The following is a 26,566-nucleotide window of genomic DNA, read 5'->3' on the forward strand; positions in this document are numbered from 1 at the left end:
GGCGGGCCGCATGTGGCCCGCGGGCCGTAGTTTGAGGACCCCTGGGGTAGAATGTGCTTTCTCTAATCAGAACAGAACCATCACGGTTAACAGAGCATGATTAATATTTCTTATAATTATAGCTAGTCTCCACTATTCTATTTCTGCCCCTAAGAGAACCACACCTGCAGGATCTGCCTGTATAAATCAGTGAAACAGAAAACAAAAGTAAAGATTAATAACACTTATAATTGATCCTTTAAAAAGAATAACAAAATAGATAAAAATCAAGTAAGACTGTTCAAGAAAGAGTGACATCATTTCATTAGTCAATATGGAGACACAAGCACATGTGTGTAGTAGCTTTACTGAATATCGCCCCAAGCTGAAGGCGACTGAGATGTCCTTCAGTAGGTGAATGGATGAACAAGCTGTGGTACAGCCACACAGTAGCATATCATTCAGTGGTAAAAAGAAATGAGCTATTAAGCCTTGAAGAGACATAGGGAAATGTCAGGGGCTCAGGAGGAGGGGAGAGAGGGTTAAACAGACACAGCTCTGTGTTTTTAGGGCAGTGGAACTATTCTGCATGATACTGTAATTGTGCATACATGACAGTATGCATTTGTCAAAACCCATAGAACTTTACTACACAAAGAGTGAACCTTAATGTATGCAAACTAAAAAATCATTTAGGAGGTCTGAGATACCTGAGGACAAAATGCAGACTGCAAAACAACCTAACTATATTACAAACTATGAAACAATCTCACTGCAGGGAATGAGGGGCAAGGAAATTAACCTAATAACTTGGGAAATTATCTGTGAAACTAAAGGCAAAATAGCCCGGCTGGCATGGCTCAGTGGTTGAGTGTTAACCTATGAACCAGGGGGTCACAACTCGATTCCAGGTCAGGCACATGCCCGGGTTTTGGGCTCGATCCCCAGTGAAGGGGTGTGCAGGAGGCAGCTGATCAATGATTCTTATCATTGATATTTCTGTTTCTCTCTCCCTCTCCCTTCCTCTCTGAAATCAATAACCACAGCACCCATTTAATTTATAACGTATATTTTCACACTATATTGTAAGCCCAATAAGACAGGGACTACGTCTGCCCTTTTCAGCTATCCCCAGCCCCTAGCAAGCACAATCCATGGTACACAGTAGGCACTCAAAAATGTTTGCAGAATGAAAAACTGGTAAGAGCTCTGGCAATGCTAGAATTTTGTTTAGGATGCAGGAACCTGTGCTGGGCCAGCACAGCCAGGTTCGGTGAGCCTGAGAGGGGGTCCCGGTGAAGGGTTAGAAAAGACAGGCAAGAGAAGAAAGCTGGGTCTGGGTGGAGCGCTGCTGCCCTTTCTGATGGAGAGACAGTGCCAAGGCCTGCAAGCCAAGTCTTTATTTTATAGCCAGATTCCAGGAGGCAAAGTAAGGGCGTGGTCAAGATGTTTACAACATTCTCGTGGGTTTAATCTACTCAATTACATGCACCTGATCAAGCTTTGTTTACTTGCTGCACATCCCGCAGCCCATATCACTTAGCCATGTGGGACCACAGGTTCGGACCATAACCTGTCCAAACACTGTAGCCACTCTCCACAGGAACCCTTCAAGGATCGGAGTCCTTCTACCCAGAGCATTTGAGATTCTGCTTGGAATTTGGATCAAGCCACTTCCATTCTCCACAGCCCACGCACAGCCCACAGCATTAAATGTCAGATTTCTTTTCCCTCAGGACCAGTCTGCTCATCGTGATGACAAAAACACTGCAGATTACATGAACAGAATGCATGCCCTCAGATCATGCTTGTTGTTCCCGTGCTTGCACATGTTCTAATGAGTATCCGAGGAGTTCTTATTGATGCCTTACCTAAACTTTAGTAGATTGCCTGTATAAATAGTTCACCTCTGAGGGTGGAATGGGCTTTAAATTCTTCTTTTTTAAGTTCCCTTTAGGTGGTGGAATCTGGTCTTCTAGTCAAGGAGAAAAGAAGTTGCTCTTTGGGGCAGGAGCCTTACAGACACTGACAACCAGCATTTTGACTGAGTGCATGCCATGCTGGGAAGCACATGAAAAAGGCAGAGACAGAAGGAGCAGGGAGAAAGCTACCTATAAGGAAAAAACAAGGGCTCCTTATGAGAAGTAGAGGTGAAAGGGAGGCCCTACGTATGAGTTGGGCTGGACACAGGCTAAGCTGGTATAACAAGACCCAACTACACCATGGTTTACAGAAGACTAAGCTTATTTCCCTGTCCTCTACTGGTCCAGAGTGGATTTGCTCTTTGCAGTCTTCCAGACCCAGAAACCTACATTTTTTTATTCCTCCATTCCTTAGCGAGTTATCTCTGACTTCAAGGTCATGGCTAGAACATCTACCTTCCCTTTGTAGGAGGTACTTTAGAGTGCCCTGGTCTGTAAGGAATGGAGGAGGTTCCTGAAGAGTCCAGGGAGGATTAAAAGAACAACCCTGAAACCCAAATCTTGAGACACTGAAGGAGGCTTACTTATTCAAGTTTACAGTGAGGGGTATTCCATACCCAAGAAACAACAGGTAGTGTTTGCTTCTCAGAAGAGACAATGATCTAAGATTACTGGGAGTTTGACTCCAGTTTTGAAAATAAGTACTGATTATTTAATAGCATCTTTTGCACTTAAATTTTTAAGCAATCTTCCATTTCCTGGAAGGGTCAGAAAAAGGGAAAAATATATAATTCATTTATAATGGTTTGCTAATATAAAGGAATTATACTAATTAAATCAACTGCATTTACATTATAGATGCTATTTTTTTAAAATATATTTTATTGATATTTTACAGAGAGGAAGGGGGAGAGATAGAGAGTTAGAAACATCGATGAGAGAGAAACATCGATCAGCTGCCTCCCACACATCTCCTACCGGGGATGTGCCCACAACCCAGGTACATGCCCTTGACCGGAATCGAACCTGGGACCCTTCAGTCCGCAGGCCGACGCTCTATCCACTGAGCAAAACCAGTTTCGGCTAGATGCTATTTTAAATACTTGTTATAAATTATATTAATTACTAGGGGCCCAGTGCACAAATTCGTGCACCTTGAAAGGAACTGTGGGCCAAGAGGCTCCAGTAGGCATAGGGGTGGGTCTAGGCCCATCCTCTGTGCCCCCACCTGGCCCCTCCCACCGCAGCCCCCAGTACCATCTGCCAGCATCCCTGCTCCTCGCCGGTGCCAGGATTGGGTGCAAGCGTCAGTTGCTGCCCTGATCGCCCCTCAGGAGCAGGGGGAGGTGGAGAAGCCCTCAGGGGCGATGAGGACCAGCAGCTGCCACTCACACCCGCTGATGGTGCCAAGCCATTGGGACCAGTGCCGGGCACTGGCAGTGGGTGCAAGTGGGGCCGTCGCTGGCAGAGGGTGTGAGCAGCGGTTGCTGGCCCCAACCTCCCCTCAGGAGCAGGGGGAGGTGGAGAAGCCCTGAGGGGCGATCGGGGCTGGCAGCTGCTGCTTGCACCTGCTGATGGCACTGAGTGATTGGGGCCAGCACCGGGTGCCGGCAGTGGGTGTGAGCAATGGCTCCAGTGCTGGCAGCAGGTGCGAGTGCCAGGTGGGACCGCAACATGCGGGAGCAAAGAATTTTCAGTAACCACAAGAGGCTCACCCTGATGACAGTGACCGGGTGCCCCACCTTGGTCTGGCACCCCCGCTCACCTGCTCCACCATCCTGCCACGGCCGATGCCCACCATGGTCCATGCATGCCCCCGGTGGTCAGCGCATGGCATAGCGACCAGTTGTTCAGTTGTTCTGGTTGTTCCACCGTCTAGGCCAGTGATGGCGAACCTATGACACGTGTGTCTCCGGTGGTCAGCACACGGCATAGCGACCAGTTGTTCAGTTGTTCTACTGTCTAGGCCAGTGATGGTGAACCTATGACACGTGTGTCAGAGGTGACACGCGAACTCATTTTTTTGGTTGATTTTTCTTTGTTAAATGGCATTTAAATATATAAAATAAATATCAAAAATATGTCTTTGTTTTACTATGGTTGCAAATATCAAAAAATTTCTACATGTGACACGGCACCAGAGTTAAGTTAGGGTTTTTCAAAATGCTGACACGCCGAGCTCAAAAGGTTCGCCATCACTGGTCTAGGCTATGTACATATTAGCCTTTTATTGTATAGGATAATTACATTATTTAATTATACTGGTTAATTAAATACTAATTACTATTTACCAGATTCCCTTACACTTTACAAATAATGTAATTTGTAAATACAATGGACTACATTCATAATCACTGCCCTATCTATAGAGAATTTCGAAAGTAAGGCACTGGTTCAAACATGGCCATTTCTCTTTAAAAAACTGTTTGCTTCCAACTAAAATACTAATTTTTATTTTTCACCAGGTGCATTTTTTGAAAAGAACCCTCTGAAAAACTTCCAGCAGCTGGATTTGGCAGGAAATTGTGTGAGCAGTGATGGATGGCTTACCTTCATGGGTGTATTTGAAAACCTTAAGCAATTAGTGTTTTTTGACTTCAGTACTAAAAGATTTTTACCCGATGCAGCATTAGTCAGAAAACTTGGCCATGTGTTATCAAAGTTAACTTTTTTGCAAGAAGCTAGGCTTGTTGGGTGGCAATTTGATGATGATGATATCAGTGTTATTAAAGGTGCCTTTAAACTAGTAACTGCTTAAATAAAGGGCAACCTGAGCCCATGAATGCTCTGGGGAACTCCATTACTTTCCGCCTGGTGATTTAAAAATCTTTGCTCATATAATCCAAGGGTCGGAAAGTATATGGCAATCTATTATCCACCTAAAAATTATCCTTGTCAACAATGTCTGCCCAACTCGCCCCTTCTAAACTGCCTCTTCCTTTACTGATATCAGGATGATGTGTGGCACCATCACTTCCTTAGCTGGACTCTTGCATGGAAATCTTTCTTATTTTCACTATTCAGGAAAAATAAAAAGAGGATGCCAGGCAAATGAGACCAAAGAAGGGAGGGAAGGGGAAGGAAGTTTACAGATGACATGTGCTATAGTTCTGTGTTTCATGATTCCTAATAGGATTATCAGATAGTTGAAGGGGACTCTTCTTCATCCCAGGTCCCCTTGGTCTCAAGAATAGCAGGTCATATATGCATACCCATAGACACAGACAATAGTGTGGTGAAGACCTTGGGCTGGGGGTGGGCTAGAATGGGTCAATGGGGAAAAAGGGGGGACATATGTAATACTTTAAACAACAAAGATGAAAAAAAAAATAGGTCACAAGAACTGATATACTGTATGCACATTTACTTAGCACAGTGCCTGACATGTACTAGATTCTCAACAAATATTTGCTAAATATGAGAATTAAATTACCAATAAACAGCTATTGAGTAAAGAAACAAGCCAGAATTATTTAAAATCATAAAACTCCATGTCTGTTCTTTATTCAAAAAGTTTAATTCAAACAATTTGGAATGTGAAAAGCATTTTCTTATATGAAAAGCAGATCAGACTCCCAAAAAAGATTGCCTTGAAATTGAGTCCACCTTAGTTGCTGATACATGTAATTTCAACTGTGACTTCAGAGATTAAGGAAGAAATAAAAATGCACCCCATTCTTTCATTACTCTATGGAAGCAAAGGGTACTTTGTCCTAATCTTTACTCCAACACCCCGCAAAAATAATCCTTTGTGACAGTAAGACTATTTTCTGGTTTTGATATTACAAAATACATAGGAACATCGTGTGTGTGTGTGTGTGTGTGTGTGTGTGTGTGTGTGTGTGAAAATTTACCTGTGATCGATGCCTAGAAGTTGAATTGAAAGAGTCAAGGTTATTTAATCAACAAATGACAAGTGCTGGCGAGGATGCGGAGAAAAAGGAACTCTCGTGCACTGCTGGTGAGAATGCAGACTGGTGCAGCCACTGTGGAGAACAGACAGTATGGAGTTTCCTCAAAAAACTAAAAATCGGCCCTGACCGGTTTGGCTCAGTGGATAGAGCGTCGGCCTGCGGACTCAAAGGTCCCGGGTTCGATTCCAGTCAAGGGCATGTACCTTGGTTGCGGGCACATCCCCAGTGGGGGTGTGCAGGAGGCACCTGATCGATGTTTCTAGCTCTCTATCCCTCTCCCTTCCTCTCTGTAAAAAATCAATAAAATATATTTTAAAAAAACAACTAAAAATCGAACTCCCATTTGACCCAGTGATCTAAGATTTGGAAACAGCCTAAGTGCTCATCAGCAGATGGATGGATTAAAAAACTGTGGTACAGCTACACAATGGAATACTACGCGGTGGTAAAAAAGAAGAAATTCTTACCATTTGCAACAGCATGGATGGAACTGGAAAGCATTATGATAAGTGAAATAAGCCAGTCAGAGAAAGATAAATATCACATGATCTCACTCATTTATGGAATATAATGAACAACATAAACTGATGAACAAAAACAGATCCAGAGACAGAGAAGCATTGATCAGACCGTCAAACCTCAGAGGGAAGGTAGGGGAGGGTGGGTGTCAGATCAACCAAAGGACTTGTATGCATGCATATGAGCCTAACCAAAGGACACAGACACCAGGGAGGTGAGGCATGAGTCGGGGGGTGGGGAGGCAATGGGGGGATAAGGACACATATGTAGTACCTTAATCAATAAAGAAAGAAAAAAGTAAAAAAGAAAAAAGTCATAGGCTATTTATAATTTTGTTTTTTATATACTTCCAAATTGCCCTCCTGTACCACTTACTCAATATTTTTCTTCAGTCTGTCTTAGGTTTAACATCATGTACTTCAAATTTCATCTTTAGTGATATCGTGAAACCATGGGTTTCATGTGTTGTTGTTTTTTAATGCATATTACAAGGTATAATAAAAAAAATAATCCTTTCCCACAAAGAAAGAAGACTAAGAAAAATCTGTTTAAACAGATTTAAAAGATTTATTCGAGGCAAGTCTGAAATAAGCTAATTCCTAAATGGTGTTAGCCTGCAGTTCACCTTCTATTCTCATGGCACCTCAAATTAATGGCTTGGGTGTTGGTATAGGTAACACTTGGCCTATATGTTGAGGTAGTCACTGGAAAGAAATTCTGGGTACAATATTGTTTAGCAACTGGGCACATATTCTATAGATTTAGTCATAAAATTTTAGAGTTGATAGTTTACAGATCAACTAATTCATTCCCCACCCTATCTTTACAGATGAGAAAGCTCAGGGAAGTTAAATGACTTGCCCATGGTTACAGAACTACTTACATAGCGGCAGTATCAGTTTTGGAATCCAATTCTTGTCTTCCAGTCCAATGTTTTTTTCCATTACGAACAGTGATTTCTCAAACAGGGTTCATCATATTCCATGAAGCTTGCTCTTAAATCACAAACCATGGGGCAAGTATGTAATTTGAACTTCCTTTTTTTTGTCTAGCTTCAAGTAACTCCATGACAAGATTTACCAGTAAGGCTACTGTCTAAAGGCCTATGCTGGCCAAATTTCTTGTTTTCATATCCGGAAGCTGGCCAGAGCTTGGCAAATAAGACGTTATATCATAATGCAAGGACCAAAGTCACCTATAGCAGATGGCAGTAATGAAGTTCAGCAAGTAGAGCCAATTCCTTCAGAACCCACAGGCAACTTCTCAAATAGTGTAGGTTGACCTGAAAGCTCCTTTGGTAGGACAACTGCACAGATGTTGCTTCTGAGTGCGTGTTGAGAAAGTAGGCATTTAACCTCACACAGAACTGTGTTCAGCACCTGTGCATACGGTGGCAGCACATACCTCTGAATCATCATCCCTCAGCACATGACAGTCCTTCAGATTTCATGCAAGACCCGAATTCACATTTAGATGAGGTCAATGGAGGAAACACCACCCTGTAATGGTAGACCAATAACAGGCAATAGTAATGGAGAACATAAGACAAAAGACAAGAAACAGGTTGCCTTATTCCTTTTCACCAACAGTCAAAGTAGTGTGGACTCTATTTCTTCAGTAGGTAAAATGCCCGAACAGGGTCGCAGATGCCAAGACAATGACCAACTCCTCAGAAAGCAAAAGGTATTTAGGACATGGTCATTTATTATCACAGGATTAACTACTTGTGATAGAATGGCTTCTTAGATGTTTGTTATTCCACAGTGAAGAAATAGGATTTGGAAGTGCTGCTCATATTTAAAAGAGGATGAGTTGATTGAAGAAACTGTTGCAAATTCTACAGGAACATAAATCTTCTCTAGATAGCTGGGTAATGGCTGGAAAAGTCACAAATCTCTAGGAGTCACTGGATTCTAGAAAAGTTGAATCCACTCTTAAAATCCCTTTTTAAAACCCTAACCATAAAACTCATGATATAACCTCATCGGTAATTGCTGCTTGTTATATTTTTTATATGGAATATTGGTCACATTAGAAAGTTCTTAACATGTGCACTTGGAAAGTAATCAAAAAATAAAATAATCTATATAATTCTCATACTTCATCACATTAACAATTCATTGTTTAACAAAGCAAAACAAAACAAGTTAAAAACTGCCTGTAGCAAGTCTGAAAATACTGTACTCTATAATTTAAGATCCATTACCTTTTGGTAAAAATTTATAATATCTCAAACTGATTGTGCAACTTTGAAAAGATATCAAATCCCATATTATAACATTTGTTGAATCCCATATATTTTGGTAACATATTTGATATGTTTTGTTTAAAAAATGAGAAATTAAGTCAACCAATGAAAAAGTTACAAAAAAAGATAAATTCCATCATTATGTCAGAATCAGATTATGTGTAAGAGAGAAAACTGGGATTCCTTTATTGCACATCACTAAAGGATTTGGTACTTATTAACCAGAAAAAAACACTTTGAGAACCATGGACTATTTACAAATGTATTGAAATTTTTAAATGACAAAACTAGGTAATATGCCCTAGCCAGTCTGGCTGTGGATTCTAGTCAGGGGCAATTGCCCAGATTGTGTGCTCGATCCCCAGTGCAGGAGGTGGTCAACCGATGAAAACAAAAACTAGGTAGTAGTATATATTCTAAAATTTCTAATAAATTTTTGCTTTTACTTTGCAAGACATAATTCAGAGGACCTCAAAGAAAAATGTAGCAATTAAGTTTGGAAAAGCCATAAAAGAGACTTTTTTACTTTTAGAATGGATATTTTTATCCTTTCCTAAAATGTGTATCATTATTCAAGAAGCAGTTTTATAAATTTCACTGAAGAGAATATAATGTGACAGATCTACTCCATCAAATGGTTCTCTTGTAAAGGTAATCTCATATCACACTGTAGTCAACTTCAAAACCAAAGATAGCAAAATTCAAATTTAGAGAAATACACTTTCTAAAGGAAGCCTATTTAAAGCCTACAACATTTAGAAGTTTCTCACTGTTTTAACTATATCTTACAAAAATATAGTTTCATTTAACATGAACTAGCCTACTATTCTCTAATATTTACAACAAATGATTGAACAGTCAATGCAAAGTGGATTACTAAGTAAATAGGAAGGAAGTCAAGGAGTCAATATTCCTCATAAAATAAATTAAATCACAGTATGTCATGGTCTTGGTTGTCCAATTCTATTGTTAGTTCCATATCTACTTGGTATATTTGTAAAACCAGTCCTGAATCCTTGGGTTGCTCCAATTCCTGGAACTCCAAATCCTTGATTAACAACGCTGCTATAAGGTATGTGTCCATGATTAAGTCCCAGACCATAAGGTCTTGTTTGTGTGTTTAGAAGAATAACTGGGTTCACATTTTTTCCAGGGGTGTTAAATGAAAATTCTGGAGGTGGACTACTAGGTTTAGTTGGAGTTGATGTGACAGGGTTCGACTCATCAATACCCTTTAAAGGAGGCATTGGTATTATGTGATGATCTGAAAAATTTAGGACATTAGCTGCAACAGGCCCCGATGGTAAAGAGGGCCTTATCCAGTCATCCTTGAATATTTGAACAGTCAGTGTTGACACTAGAGTGTACAGCCTGTTGGTCACATGAGCAAGAACCATTTGTTCATTTGCATCTCGGCGAATTCTTACATGCACTGATCCAGCCTAAAAGGGGCAAAAGAAAGAGACTGCTTAGAATTACACTACGGAAAATTCCCATGGAATCGAGCATTTTACTTATGATTCGCTGTAACAGTACTTGGTATTCTCTTTCATTCAAGAGAAAACTTAATGTCTTGATATTCCTTAAAGACTACCTAGTAATGATTAACAACGAAATAATTCATAACTCTTTAAATAAAATGTGATCTTTTAATATATATAAAAGAGAAATCCATGTAGGATGAAGATAGGCATATTATAACATGAGGCAGAATATAAATGAAGTATATAAAATGCAATAGAAAGGCAGAAAAGGGAGATATTAATTCAAATTGAGGAAGACATTAAGAAAAAAATGACATTTGATGATCTAGGATTGATGGTTAAATTTCAAAAGGTGGAGACAGGCTTAGGAAATAGCAATTAAAATGCATGGCATGTTTGGGCAAGAATCCTATATAATAAAAGGCTAATATGCAAATCGACCGGTTGGTGGAACGACCGGTCGCTATGACGCGCACTGACCACCAAGGAGCAGACGCTCAATGCAGGAGCTGCCTCCTGATAGTCAGTGAGCTCCCACAGGGGGAGCACCGCTCAGCCAGAAGCCAGGCTCATGGCTGGTGAGCGCAGCTGCGGTGGCGGGAGCCTCTCCCACCTCCGTGTCAGCATTAAGGATGTCTGACTGCCAGCTTAAGCCGGCAGTTGGACATCCCCCGAGGGCTCCTGGACTGTGAGAGGGCGCAGGCCGGGCTGTGGGACCTCCCCTGAGTGCACGAACTTCGTGCACTGGGCCTCTAGTAAGCAATATAAAGAAGTACAAATATTTCAGGGGTCAGAAAAAAAAAACACAAAGGAGGAAAAGAGGAAACAAAGAAAGAATATAAAGAAGAAAGGTAGGTAATGGGGTGAAAAGGAAAGGATAGAAGAGGCATCTAAATATTATGATAATAAGCTTTAGCAACAGCAATAAAATAAAGTTCAGAAAAATTACAGGTATGGATGATTGCCAATTATGTAGGAAATAACTGCAACAGTCTAGGTTAAAAATGAAGAGGTCTGAGATAGGACAAACACAGTGGGATCAGAGAGGGACACAAATGGATTCATATAATATGCCATGGGTTAGTAGTGGGAGGACTTGATACCCAACTGGATGTAATGGATGAGGGAGATGAACTCATCAAAGATAATCTCAAGGTTTCTAGCTTACCTTACATTACTAGGAACATAGAGAGCACAAGGCATTACAATGAGGGTTAGCGAAGGGATTAGCCAAAGAACATGTATGCATAACCCACAGATACAGATAACGATGTGGTGATAGCCAGAGAGAAGGGGGATATAGAGGTTGGGTGGAGTTGGGCAAAGGCAGGGAAAATGGGGACATCTGTAATAGTATCAATAATAAAAATGAAAATTTTAAAAAAGTATGTTTATAAATCTGAAAAGACATTTAACACATATTATGTTTTTAAAGTAGATAATAGTAGATACAACAATGATCCTGTTTTGATCAAAACACATACATACAGAAAAATATCAAGCATGACAGCACTTATCTCTAGATGGTAGAATTATTATAAATTTTTATTCTCTTCTTTTTGACTTAGTTGTAAGTTCTAATTTTTCTAACAACTGGGTACTATTTGTATAATAAAATCTTAAATAAAAATATATAATAAATATAGTATAATAAAATACCCAACAGTTATTTCATGCTGATTTCTAGATAAACTCAGACTTTATAAAAAAAAATTACAGCAAAGCATAAACTGCACATAAACTGGCCAGTTGCGTTAGTTAGAATGTGCCTGAGTCTATGAATTGAGCAGTAATAGGAATTATCATCAATCACAAGACAGAGAAAATATCTATGTTGCTTGAATTTGACTTGTAGTTGATTACTTTTAGGTAAGACAAGCCAAGTCTAGAAATCAAGGCAGCTTTGATTTCTCCCTTTTCTTTGCCACTGCCATCTCACTGCTGTCACTATACAAAACTATAAAAGATACTGCATCCTCTTTCAACCTGATGTGGAAATCAAAGTAAAATAAGTGGAAACCATTTCCGAGAGTCAGTCTCCTATGATTATGGTGTTTGCATTAATCTATAGCTTTTGTGACAACTATTCTTGGCAGCTCAAAAGCTTGTTTTAGTAATTTCCTTGGTCTTAATTAGGCAATACATCAGTGTAGTTGTTAGATGGCCAAATTCTGAACAGCTGAGATAACTATTCTTTTTGTTTAAAGCCACCATGCTTAATAAACACTTGTCTACTAATTTATTGATATCAGTATAATTAAAAGAATGATTAAAAATGAACTACATTACTGGAGGAATGCAAATTGGTATAACCATTTTTGGAAAGCAATTTGGCAACTGGCATCAAAAGCCATAAAGGGTATAATATTATTTTATTCACAAAAACCCCTTCTAAAAATTAATCTTAAAAAAAAAATACTGACTGATCTTTCATTTACTGAAGATAAGACCATTATTGCTCTTTTAGATGATCAGGTTACCTGACCTTTCTGTATGTCCAGGTCTGTCAGTGTGCCAGTAGCTTGAGCACCCCTACCCCACACACACCTACTTGAGCTCCACCTGGACCTCATGCACTGCCTGCTTTTAGGAGAGGCACGGGTTTCACAGGGAAGAGAACAGCCACCACTCAAATGGGGATGCTGCGTGCCCCAGCCACTGAGCACTGGGACACTACTACTGAGGCCGCCATTGACTCCTATCCACAAGGAATAGGCTCCAGGGCCAAGTGGCTTGACCTTGAGGCTCCCTGCGGACAGATACGTCAGCTCAGGATGATCTCAGACAAGAAGGGATCTTTGGGTCTCCAGCCATTCCAGGTGAATTGTGTGGTGCAGATCCAATGAGGTGGTGTGGCTGCATCTGTTCAGGCCCACCACAGGACTTAGCTGGTACAGGGACTACCAACCCAAGATCAGAGTGGTTACATCATCATGGTTGAATAAGATCTCCTTACATGGTGTACAGCCTAAAAATTACTATTAAGGAATAATCACGAGTATATACAAAGATTACACCAGAAAAATACTCATCTCAGCCAGTTTATATGGTAACAATGGAAATCAACTAATCCAATAGAGAAATGATTAAATAAATTGTGTCATATTCATATCATGTAAAACTGCAGCCATTAAAAATTATGTTGAGATTCTTGGAAGACAGTGACCGACAGTGGTGGCACTTCTTTGAAATGCTCCAAATATTCCCATAAATACAGAAACTAAGACAGCAAATCCAAAAGCCAATGAACACATCTACAAAAAACTAGCTAACATGGTGCTAAGAAAACCCAAATGCAAGCTATACCAGGTAGACCTGCAAGGTATCAGCTTCTGTGGAGGAGCAAGCAATAGTGCATCTGCCTGACCTAAAAACCCCAAAGCAGTAGCCGGTGCTAGTGGAAATCTAGGACAGAGAACTTGAGAAAGGCAGCTGGGTCTGCAATAAGATATGAAGAAATGGAGTAGTCTGAACCCTAGAACTCTCAAAAGAAACCAAGCAAAGCCCCACATTAAGAAGAAACCACTGGGAACAGAATCCCAATTGAGCAGCAGAGTAGAGGTTCAGGCACAAATGGAAGGGAAACAGAGCCAGGGGAAAGAAAAAACGTTCACTTCACAGACTCAGCCGAAGAGGGAACTCTAGAGCCATGGATTTAGACATACTACCTTAAACCACCCCTTATTTTTTAAGTTCAGGAAACCTGATTTCATAAAAAAGGAGCCATAGAAAAGAACTGAATCCTAATCCCACACAAAGTTACTATAAGAAAAAAAAATACAGAACAGATTAAAAGATCACCAGAAAGATTTACCTACAAAACTGAGAACTACACCACACGTTAGCAAAACAAGCCAAAAAACATGAAACAAGAACACTATAAATTAAAATTAGAAAACCTCAGAAATGAGATAGTTAAAAATAAAAAAAATTCACTTCAGAAATGAAGACGAAACAAGGAGTACAAAAGCAAATAAACACACAAGTATATTGTAAGAGAAATAAAAGGTAAAAAGAGGGAAATTTTAAATATTAAAAGGAAATGCAGATAAAACAAATACCAAAAAAGCAAAAATCCAAATGAGTGTAACAGAAATTCCCAAAGAAGAAAATCAAAGCAAAAGTCCAGAATAAATATTAACAACTATAACTAAAGAAAACTTTCCTGAAAGTTTTAAAATGTTGGTTTTGAAATAACATTATTGAAAATAATTGACCCCGCCGAAACCGGTTTGGCTCAGTGGATAGAGCGTGGGTATACTACATACTTGAAATAATTGACCCAGAATGACCACCACCAAGACACTCTAGAAAAATTACTAGATTAAAAAAAAAAATTTGGGCTATCCAGGCAAAATGATCAAGTCAGATATAAAGAAAAAAACACCCAAAACCAGACTATGAGTTATTTATTACAGCAATACTTTATGCCAGAGGTAAATGGAGTGGTATATTTAAGAAACTTGAGGAAACAAAATATATGCTCAGGATTATATATCTAGCCAAAATTATTTTCAAGTATAATGTCCACAACTTTTTTAAATATTCAGGAATTTAGGGAATGTTATTCCCCAGGGCCTTTCCTGAAGAATTTACTAGTGGATGAGTTTGAGATACCAAATGACTAGAGAGGAAGAGTAGGGGGAGGTAGAGACAAGGTAGCCATTTTTCCACTAAAGGAGCTTGAACCTGATATGAAAACCTGTTTGTAGTATGTGAAAAGAGCAAATCATAAAATAGCATGATCTCATTTTCTAAGGAGAATAAATGTGTAAGTATAAATACAAAAATATCAATAGCAATTTTCTCTACGTGAGAGGATAATGGTGATTTAATTTTTTTCTGGGTACTTTTCTTTATTTTCCTCATCATTCCTGATACAAAAATAAAGTCTCTCTGGTAATGAGGTCCAATATTGGATGAGAAAACATGAAATTTTATGCTGCAGAAGATGTATTATTGTAACTCTTTAACATATTCAGTAAAATCTCCAAAATTAGAACTGCAATTAAAAATAATTGCACCTTGCCCTAGCTGGTTTGGCTTAGTGGATAGAGAGTCAGCTTGCAGACTGAAGAATCCTGGGTTCGATTCCTGTTAAAGGCATATGCCTGGGTTGCGGGCTCACTCCCCAGTAGGGGGTGTGCAGGAGGCAGCAGATCAATGATCCTCTCTCATCACTGATGTTTCTATCTCTCTCTCCCTCTCCCTTCCTCTCTGAAATCAATAAAAATATATTAAAAAATAATAATAATTGCACCTCTTATTTTGCAACATTTTCATATTTAGGAATGTGTGACTGAATTTGTCTTCTCTGGACAGTTCAATATTAAGATGATTTGGTTTAAAAGAAAAAAGAAAAACATCCCCCCATTAATCTCAATTAGGTTTCTGAATCCACCTACAATTTAGACTCTACTGAACAAAAACAGAAATCAAAGGCTCTATGAAAACTTTAAAGAAATAATTTTTTCCAGTTTTGAAAATTATAAAGTATGCTTTAAATGATAACTAAAGTAATATGTAGAAAACATACCAATGAGCCAAAACCTAGGGTCCAAAAATGCTCATTTCGTACTTCCAAAACTCCATCCAAGGTAGATACCTGATAAAAAATACAGAAATGGGGTTGTTTGCATTTGACATATCCAACACAGGGCAGCCACACTATGGACTTGCTCTGAGCCTAGGAATGACATGGCCAAACCCTGCCTGAGGACACTCATTAGTCGAGAGAAGCCAGACCACTACCTATGATACCCTTTCTGCTTGTGCAGCAGAGCCAAGGCCTTATTTCCCAGCTTCTTGTCTGCACCAATCTTTCTAGAATTGGGTCTTTACAGCCCCACCCCACCTTGTCAACAGTGTGTGGCTCTTTTCTTTTTATCAATATGGCATATATGGATAGCCAGCACTTGTGCTATCAGGTTTTTTTCTTTTCTTTCTTCTCTATCATTTCTTTCTCTGAATTCCCTTTCAACAAATTTCTGCCAAACGAAGACTGTTATTTGGATGTGGGTCAAAAGCAAATTCCAAGGCCAGATACATAGTGTGTGGTCCCCCGGTGCAGTGGCACAGGCTCCACTCACCGAGACAAGTAACCAGCTCTCTTGATAACAGTAGCCTTTGTGATACTGACAACCAATAGTTTAAAACACTTTTCACATCCAAATAATTCAATTTTCTTGCTCCTCCATTATTTGGCAGGTGGAAATGTGTAACAATACAAAAATCTAAACCCACAAATCAAGATGTTAGATGGTGAAGCAATCAACAGATTTAAAAAACAGTGTTTGCCCTAACCGGTTTGGCTCAGTGGATAGAGCAGTGATGGCAAACCTTTTGAGCTCGGCGTGTCAGCATTTTGAAAAACCCTAACTTAACTCTGGTGCCGTGTCACATATAGAAATTTTTTGATATTTGCAACCATAGTAAAACAAAGACTTATATTTTTGATATTTATTTTATATATTTAAATGCCATTTAACAAAGAAAAATCAACCAAAAAAATGAGTTCGCATGTCACCTCTGACACACGTGTCATAGGTTCGCCATCACTGCCTTAGACAGTGGTTCTCAACCTTCTGGCCCTTTAAATACAGTTCCTCACATGTACCTTGGTTGCGGGCACATCCCCAGTGGGGGGCGTGCAGGAGGCAGCTGATCGATGTTTCTAACGCTCTGTCCCTCTCCCTTCCTCTCTGTGAAAAATCAATAAAAATATATTTTTTTTAAAAAGAGCGTTGATTTAATCAAATCGTTAAGTTTTATTATAGAGTCATAAAAGTTACAGCATTAATATAGGTAGGAGAGTGGTCTATCATTACCTTCCACATCTATTTCAAGTGAATTTGGCTTCCAGACTGAGCAATCCTCAATCTTTCTACTTTTGTCACTATGTTATGTTTCCTAATGAGTTAAGAACACAAACGCCCCTAAAATTCTAGATAGGGTTGGGTTAAATAAAGTATTATTTGTACCCACTCTTTGCATTCTAAATTATAAATTTAAATGATTTTATTATTCCATCTTACCTCTCTGAGAAGTTTGTCCAACTGACCAATAACATGGGGTGGTGTTGTCTGGGAGAAATATAAAACATACATCAAAGGAGGTAAAAAAAATTTTTGCAACAATGGTCCAGAAACGAATATTGGGTCTTATACTAACCTCTGCTTTGTTTGACATGTACCCTATCATGATTTAGGAAGGAGAGGTTTCAACTGGCCCAGTAGTGGGGCAACATAAAAAACCAGCGCATGCTCACTTCTTATCTTAACAAAGAAGCTGCTATCTCTAGAACAAATAAACTTTAAAGAACCAGGCACTCAACAAAAAACGTTTAAGGAAGTAACATTTTATATAGGGCATGGCACTAAACAACTACTATCTTATTGTTATTTACTGGTCCTGCAGATGGAGATATTGTAAGTTTAAGAAAAGGCATGAGGTAAAGACAGAAGGAAAAGCTAGGCTTCCACACACATCCAATCCTGGGAAACTACCTCCCCATTCAGGTACTTGTCTCTAGGTACCTGGACTTGTCCCATTGTTTTAATAACTAATAATTTGTCCCTTAAATTTTAAGTTTGAAATTTAAAATTCTCACTGATTCAATCACAGAGGAAAAAGAAAATCATAACCAGATTATACAATAAATTTATACAAATTAGAGGAAAGTAAATATCTAAAAACTTTTAAAAAGTAGCATTGTTTTCAATGGAAACATTATCAGAGGTAAAAAAAATTTAATTTATAATTTTGTTTTATATTACAAAGTTAGGAATATTTGTGCCTATTTTATGGGCCCATGTAATTTCATCTAATTTGTAGTGTACAAATTTCAGAGATTATTGTTTGGCTTCATTTCTAAAAGCCAAAAATTTCACAATCTGGTAGAAGAACGTGCTAACATTAAGCATGCACACTGAAAGAAGACCCTTACCTGGAGTAATACCTTCCCACTGTACACGCTCATGGGATACATAGTGCCAAACGTCATCAGAGCAATTGCTATGGCAGAGGCAGTGTCTACAGCAAAATAATTACTAAAAGGAAAAAATAATTCTAAATTGTAAATGTATACCTCACTCAACTTCTTACAATTCAGTCTACGGAACATTAATTATCTAAAGGACCATTTTATCACAAGTGGTCACTACTGGCAATTGAAACATCTCAAAGGAAAACAGAAAGTTTTCTGAATTATTTCTTCCCAAAGTTTAGTGGGGGAAAACAACTAATAATTATGTGAATTAGTGTGAAGAGATGATGATGAAGAAGAAAATGTGAGCATTTTCAGTCAATCTACTTGTCAACAAGGAAGATTTCATATATGTTCACTTACTGCAACAAATAAAACCCTTCAAATAGTAATTTCTGATACAGAGACACTAATGGATTTCATCAGTGATTCTATTAGTTTTCCTGTAAATAATAACTTTCCAATAATTACTATTAAGATTTTTCAAAATTTGCCAGGAGTTTCACAAAGTGAGGTTCTTCCGAGGTGCAACATCTCAATAGTTCAGGCTGTTCTACTAAGATAAACCCAAATCCCCATGATTACAAGCACGCTTTTTAACTTTTCCCCACATGCTGGAATAGAGACGTGAGTTAAGACCTAGTTCCTGCCTTTGAAATAGCAGAAGAAACACATGTGGAAAACATAATAAAGCCCTTTGCATGCAAAGGAGAAGTCTCTATAGAGAATGGATGCACATAGGAGTGACTGTCGAGGCTACTGGGTGAGAGATAATCCAGAAAGGTTAAACATAAAAAGAGGTGACATTTGAGCTGAGCCTGCAAAGAGGAGTGAGAGGATGGAAGGAAGAGAGTGTAGACATTGAAAGCAGCATGTGCAAGGCCCTGGCGGGGTAGCTCAGTTGGTTAGAGCGTAGTCCCGATAAGCCAAAGTTGCAGGTTCGATCTCCAGTCAGGGCACATACAAGAATCAATCAATTCGCCTTAACCGCTTTGGCTCAGTGGATAGAGCACTGGCCTGCGGACTGAGGGGTCCCAGGTTCGATTCCGGTCAAGGGCATGTGCCTTGGTTGCGGGCACATCCCTGGTGGGGGGTGTGCAGGAGGCAGCTGAATTGATGTTTCTCGCGTCAATGTTTCTAACTCTCTATCCCTCTCCCTTCCTCTCTGTAAAAAAAAATCAACAAAATATATTTACAAAAAAAAAAAGAGAATCAATCAATTCAACCAATAAGTAGAACAAATGAGGATTAAAAAAATTGCTTCACACCTACTTCTTCTCTTCCCTCTCTCAGAAATAGCAAGCTGTGGCTTATTTCTCTTATTTTATCATCCTCTTGTGTTCCACTCATCAATTAGCAGTAGGGAATTAATTTGGCATTATAGATTGTAATAAAAAAATACTTACTGAATACAACCCCCTTACTTTTTCAGATGAAGCCACTTGAGGACAAGACATGACCAAAGTTACACAGCTTATGTACTTAGCAAATGTGCTATAAGCTTAACCCCCATCCATCCCATCGATGACCTTAATAGTCAGGCCCCAGGAATGGAAACACACTTTGCAAAAATAAAAAATACTTACTTAATTTCAATTAGCATATACGTAATACAAAGAGCAAATGCTCCTGCAAGATCAATCAAAACAAATGGATTCATTCGGGGAAGGAAGACACTGCTAAGTCCTGGAATAATTCCACACACGCTGTGAGTAAAACAAACAGAGTATTCATTAGCTAGCAGAACTCATGTGATACTGATGAAAATCTTATAAAAGATGACTTGTCTTTTAATATCATATATCTTTTAAAGAAAGCAGAGGATTTGGCAACAAAGCTCACTCATAAAGGTCTCTCTTATATCAATTAAAAAGAAAAAGGAAGAATAAGAATCTGATCTGTGAGATTCATATACTGACCTCAGCAATGAATTGTGTAAGTTTCCATGACATACACATTTCTTGTGCATTCCTTTAAAATCATGTATATCATGAAAACCCATAACATCTTACCTTCGACTAAGATCTGCAACATGCTCTTGAAGCCAACTTGTACTGGCAGCTTTAAGAAGAAAATACCAAATTATCTATATAGAAGAAATCACTACCAAAAATACTTGATTTCTTTAATGTTCAAAATAAGTTTGGCAATAATCCACCTAACATTACAAAAGGACATGTTACTCCTCAATTATAGAACTTTTCCCTCTTTTACGCCTTTAGGATACTAAACCAAAAGCAGTTTTGACTACAATTTATAGTTGACCTGAAGGAATTAGTGAAGTTACACATATCATTATTACTATTAATTTGAAGTTTTAAAGGCTCTTTATACTGTAAAGCATAAAGTTTTCTAACCAGTGTGCTGAGAATAGGTTATAAGTACACCAATTATTAATTCCCTCAGCTCTCAGAAAGGCCAGGTGGGGGCCTGGCTACATCCAAAGACACCTATTGGGTAGTGTAACTGGACAAGCAGCCTCCAGGCTCAAGTGTCCTCTTACAGTTACCCCAGGTGCTAAGAATATTCATTTTTAATGTATACTCTGATAAAAAAGAAAAAAGATTGCCAAACCTTACACAAAAGCCACTATTCTAGTAGTAGAACAGTTAAGAGCAGCCCCAGATGCCAGAATACCTGACTTCAAATTCCATCTCGCCCTTCCCTAGATGTATGGCCTGGGGTAAGTGACTTTATGTCTCAGGCTTCAGTGTAAAATAGGAATATTAAAATAATTTACCTCATACGTTATAGGGAGAAATGGGTTATTCTATGTAAAGCATTTAGCACAATGCCTAGTAGATACTATTTTCCACTCAAATTTTAGCTAACGTCACAAATCACGATGTTTCTGGGAACTTTCATTTCCAACTAATGAAAATACAAACTAGATAACCTTATTGGAAATGAGTTTGGTAATATATATCAAAGCCTTTAAAAACACTGTATTTTTAATCCATTTATAATTTCTTCTCCAGGAATTTATCCTACATGCATACAAGAAATTTAATACAAAAAAGCTGATTAGAGCATTATTTGTAAAAAGTAAAGCTGGGAATGTATAGGAATAGACTAATGTGTAAAAATATTCATATGACAAAATATTATGAAAGCGTTATTTTTCTTTCCTTTTAACAGGAGAAAATAAAAGTTTAATACATGTGCATGGAGAACTCACACACATGATAAATCTATGAAAATTCTAAACACAGTGAGGCAACACTGGATATATAAGGCATTTTTAGACAAAGGGGAAAGGAGGGAAGTGGAATATTACATTTCAGAAGTGAGAATGGGCAATTTACAGGTAGTTGAAGAGGGGAACACAGGTGGCATGCAAAACCTGGGGAGGTGACTCAGAAACAATGGGACACAGTGGGTCTCTAGTTAACAAAGCCATGCCTGAAACCCTCCTATTTACTGGACTTAATTCAAATCAGGCTAAGGTGCCATCCTAAATTCTCCTTCCTGAGCACTTTTCTCAGTCTGAATCTTTAGGGCAGGAAAGGCCAAAGGTTCTTTCTGAGTCTTTTGTTTCTTAATAAGCAGCTTAAATCAATATCCCCAAAATCAGGGAAGCATTTTTTTCTCTAGACACTGTTAATTGGAAAAAAAACAAGGCATAAAATTTTAAATCCATACAATTATAGGTATGCAAAAATATGTCTATGTGCATACAAAATGAAAGGGTAAAATACAAAGGTTAACAGTTGTTATTTCAGGGTCATGGTATTATCAGTATTCTTTCTCTTCTTGATTCTTTCTGATCTGTACAAAGAGATCAGAGTGCTTGTAAATCTCAGAATCTTTTTAAAATTTCCGAAGTGAGCATGATACTATCTCAACAATTTGTAAACTCTAAATAATTTTGGCCCTGGTCAGTATGCTCAGAGGTTAGAGCATTGACCCACGCACCAAAGGGTCTCAGGTTCAATTCCTGGTCATGGGCACGTACCTGAGTTTCGGGTTAGCTCCCATCCCCAGTCTGGGCTTGTGAAGGAGGCAACCAATCAATGTGTCTCTCTGTCTCTGTCTCTGTCTCTGTCTCTCTCCCTTCCTCCCTACCATCCACTCTCTGAAAAGCAATGGGAAAAAAATTCTCAGGTGAGGATTAACCAAAAATAAATAAATAAATAATGCTGGTCATCACAAATATTATTATTTAATTTTCAAGTTCATGCAGTAAACTCTACTGTCACTCATACAAATATAACTCATACTTTATGACATTCACGAAGTCGTTTAAATTTGAATGGGCATTTCAGAAAGTTTTCTTCTTGATTATTCTGGTGTTAAGGCAGTGAGACCTAAAAAGACCCGACTGTCTCTGCTTCAAAATGTAGGTCTGTGCCCATGGCCCACTTTTGTTTATACCTCATCTCTTCATCAATCACTGGTTAACCCTTTACACCGCTGAAGTAAAATAACCAGTCTGAATTTGTAAAGACTTAAAAATAAAAGAATATTTCAAGAGAAAAAACTTTAGTTACATGAAAATATGCCAGCCCACCTACCACTGCCAAAGAGAAGTATCTGAGAACTTATTTAATTATCGGGATTAAATTATTTTTAACGAGCACATCAACTATTCTAAATATCCTGAAGCTCCTAGAATGCTTGAAATACACTTTTTTTTTGTAGGTAGGTTATACATATAAATCTCATTCATGTTATTTGATAAATGTAATTTTTCATCACATTTAATTAATTAAAATATGCTTTTATTGATTTTTTTTAGAGAGAGAGGAAGGGAGAGGATAGAGAGATAGAAACATTGATTGGTTGTCCCCTACTGGGGATGGAGCCCGCAACCAGGGCATGTGCCTGACCGGGAATCAAACCAGTGACCTCTTAGTTCATGGGTCCACACTCAACCAATGAGCCATACAAGTTGGGCACATTTAATTTAATATATGTCAGTCTTACCTGTTTTTAAGTAATAAAGCTTGAACTAATTAGATTTTGTTTTATAATTCTCTGCTTAAAGAAAACTTGAAAGCATTTGCGGTAATTCTCTCTTCTCTTCAGAATGTATTTTCTCATTGACTTGTAAGTTAATAAAACAAACAAAAGACTTGTTTTTATGAGATTAATTACATTTTTTTATTAATGGCAAAAATCGTACCTTCAGAGACATAAGCAAAAGGTTTATTCCGAATAGAAAGCATCGTGAATAGGTTGAATGAAAGTGCCACAAAAGTACCAACTAATAATCTTCCCCTAAAAAAGAACAATAACATTCACCATTATTTTTTTCTTGGTAATATCAATATGTAATTTCAGCATGTAGAGAGACTAAGAAAGAAATGGGAAGGCAGAGTGGCCTGCTTCTATGGTTTGATAGTAGCAGAGCCACAATCTGAACTTGGTTTCTAGCCCTATAACCCATGTGCTATATACCGTTGCTCCACCCTACACAGGACAAAAAAAGACTCTTAGCATTAACACTATCTTCTTACTTGTAACTGCTGTTATAAATCTGTATAAATGCAAATGGTATTTGGTTTATAGTACACTGGACAGGTCAGACTGTCCTGAATTAAACTGACCAAAAATAGGTGAAGTCCATATAGTTGGCAACTATATGGAAAATAATAACAATTTCTACAGGTGCTACTAAAAGATTTTGAGAATCAAATTATAGAAGACGAGACGGGACTGGCTTAGTGTGTTGCCCTGGGCCTGGAAATAATGAGGGACCTGAAGCCATGGTAGAGAGGCCTTCCTCTGCAGTACAACGGCTTGGGAACAGTAAGGGTGAAAAGAAGGAATCTTGGGATTTGGAGATTTTGTTTGTGAAATACCAATGAAATGAATTCTGCCATTCTCTGAACTCTAATATTGACCAAAGTAACAGCTATTTAATAATATGCCAATTAAGTTAGTAAGAGTAAATTATATGTTATGTCAAAAGCAAAATCTTACGTGTGTATCTCGGGCTGCTCCAAAAAGCGTTCTACACTAAAAGGAAGAAATAATGTATTAAATAAGTCCTATAAATTATAAAATTAAAAAGCTTTATTAAACAAATTATTAACCCAATAAATTCACAAAATCTTTAATGTGATAACCAACTGTTGATTATTAGCAATAATAAGGCAAGGAGACTCATTATCCACAATATGTAATGTCAATCTTTCTCTACCAGACCTGTTTCAATGGGTTTGTAGTACTAAGAATTACAGCACATCTCACTGAATCCTTTCTTTCATTCAAGCCTACCTATAATTGGATTCAGTAGCCTCAAAGGTCATAAAAGAGGACGAAAAGGAGGGAGAATAGTCTAAAATATGAATAAACTGTACTATCAAAACTCCAGCACAATGTCCTAACCAGTTTGGCTCAGTGGATAGAGCACTGGACTGAAGGGTCCTGGGTTCGATTCTGGTCAAGGGCATGTACCTTGGTTGTGGGCACATCCCCAGTAGGTGTGCAGGAGGCAGCTGATCGATGTTTCTCTCTCATCAATGTTTCTAACTCTCTATCCCTCTCCCTTCCTCTAACAAACAAACAAACAAACAAACAAACAAACAACTCCAGCACTATTCATCTTAATTTGTATACCCTATAAACCAGACTGTCTCTCACTAGATTCTTTATGTTCCCAAAGGTAACACAGATGGAATTTAGAATGACAGTAACATCATACACAAATGTACCTTTCCTTTAATATAAAGAGAGCTCCCAACTGTGCCAAGACTGTGGAGGCAAACACAGCCAGGACTTCCAATCTTTCAAATCTGAAATCAGAAAGTTCATTAGGTCAGCAAAATTCTTTCAATTCACAAAGCAGTACCTTTAGAATACATTTACATTCATGTATTCACTCATTCAATATACATATGTGCTTACTATAAGCCAACCATGGTTAGAACAGACTACGGAGTTTCTAAAATAAACATACAGATAAAAAGAGTGCCTATTTATACAACATACATTCCCAGGACCCGCTTATGGCTCTTATTTTTCTGGAAATAACTATTATCTAATTAACAGCTAACACTTAATTGACTCATCTCGTATTAGATAAGGTCAAAGTGCTTAACATATTACCTCATTTTACCTCACCTTATGAGGGTTACTTTATCCACTTAAAAAAAAAAGAGAGAGATAAGAAACTTGAAACACAAAGAGAAAAAGTAACTGTTTAGAGTCAGGTAACTAACAAGTGGAGGAGTCAGGTTTTTAAACTCAGGCACTCTGGCTCCAAAGTTCATGATTTTAACCACTTATTATACTTATACACATAATTACTAAATTATCAAAGTCCCCATTTACTCCCCAAACTAGTTTTGAGTTGGATTTCTGTCACTTAACAACCAAAAGACTTGGGTCAGAGTCACAGATTTTCAAATATAAATATTTATACCTGACAATTGATTATCATAGTAATAATCCAACTCTACCAAATGTCAGTGACACTTATATCTTCATTTTGCATTAACATCTTACGTTTACTTTGTCCCACTGTTTAAGTAGAAACAAAACAAAACAAAAACAATCCTAATATTGTTCAAAAGAACATAATCCCAATGAATGATATGTTGAAGACAAGAGTAAGTTTGGTCCAAGAATTTCTTTACCAAAGTAAAATTCTTTTTTCAAGTTGTTTCCTTAAATTGAAGGAACTCATATTTTTCATATATATATGGATATATATTTCAGAGAGGAAGGGAGAGGGAGAGAGATAGAAACATCAATGATGAGAGAGAATCATCAACCAGTTGTCTCTCACATGCCTTCCACTGGGGACCGAGCCCACAACCCGGGCATGTGCCCCAACTGAGAATTGAACTGTGACCTCTTAGTTCATAGGTCTATGCTCAACCACTGAGCCACAACAGCTGGGCTCTAATAGATATTTTTTAAAACCTCTAATATAAAAGACTATCTTTCAACTTTCAGTATTTTCTAAAACTATAGAAACAGAAAACTCAAATTCTTTAGTCCATTGCTATAAAAAAATCCAGTCTTAATATAAAAATCCATCTTTAGCTCTGACTGGTTTGGCTCAGTGGATAGAGCGTCGGCCTGTGGACTCAAGGGTCACAGGTTTGATTCCGGTCAAGGGCATGTACCTTGGTTGCGGGCACATCCCCAGTAGGCGGTGTGCAGGAGGCAGCTGATCAACTGTAGACTCAAGGGTCACAGGTTTGATTCTGGTCAAGGGCATGTTCCTTGGTTGCGGGCACATCCCCAGTAGGAGGTGTGCAGGAGGCAGCTGATCGATGTTTCTCTCTCATCGATGTTTCCAACTCTCTATCCCTCTCCATAAAAAAAAATCAATAAAATTTTTTTTTTTAAAATCCATCTTTACCACTGCATTTATGTTAAAATATATCACATTTACTTTAACATCTAGAAGACACACTTACATGAAAATCCTCTGTACTCTCCTATTTAAATTTTTAATTTTTGTTGATTTCAGAGAGAAAGGGAGAGGGAGAGAGAGAGAAACATCAATGATGAGAGAGAATCATTGACTGGCTGCCTCCTACACACCCCCTACTGGGGAT

At 38.2% G+C, this 26,566-nt stretch overlaps 2 protein-coding genes across 4 annotated transcripts in view; one reads left to right on the forward strand and one right to left on the reverse strand.

Moving 5' to 3' along the window:
* NLRC4 (NLR family, CARD domain containing 4) overlaps positions 1-4,678 on the forward strand; it is a 33,154-nt gene extending 28,476 nt beyond the window's left edge. For both annotated transcript variants that reach the window (XM_014533198.1, XM_014533199.1), the window contains exon 10: positions 4,367-4,678. In XM_014533198.1, the coding sequence (XP_014388684.1) occupies positions 4,367-4,659 (293 nt within the window). In that variant the 3' untranslated portion in view covers positions 4,660-4,678. The remainder of the gene's footprint in view (positions 1-4,366) is intronic.
* A 4,530-nt stretch (positions 4,679-9,208) lies between these two features.
* SLC30A6 (solute carrier family 30 (zinc transporter), member 6) overlaps positions 9,209-26,566 on the reverse strand; it is a 31,856-nt gene continuing 14,498 nt past the window's right edge. For both annotated transcript variants that reach the window (XM_014533201.1, XM_014533200.1), the window contains 9 exons: positions 24,710-24,790; positions 23,976-24,011; positions 23,176-23,270; positions 20,063-20,111; positions 19,637-19,756; positions 18,012-18,114; positions 17,101-17,148; positions 15,603-15,671; positions 9,209-10,024 (listed from right to left, as the gene is read on the reverse strand). In XM_014533201.1, the coding sequence (XP_014388687.1) occupies positions 9,524-10,024; positions 15,603-15,671; positions 17,101-17,148; positions 18,012-18,114; positions 19,637-19,756; positions 20,063-20,111; positions 23,176-23,270; positions 23,976-24,011; positions 24,710-24,790 (1,102 nt within the window). In that variant the 3' untranslated portion in view covers positions 9,209-9,523. The remainder of the gene's footprint in view (positions 10,025-15,602; positions 15,672-17,100; positions 17,149-18,011; positions 18,115-19,636; positions 19,757-20,062; positions 20,112-23,175; positions 23,271-23,975; positions 24,012-24,709; positions 24,791-26,566) is intronic.

This window comes from Myotis brandtii, unplaced genomic scaffold (genome assembly GCF_000412655.1).
Source record: "Myotis brandtii unplaced genomic scaffold, ASM41265v1 scaffold953, whole genome shotgun sequence".
Lineage (NCBI taxonomy): Eukaryota > Metazoa > Chordata > Mammalia > Chiroptera > Vespertilionidae > Myotis > Myotis brandtii.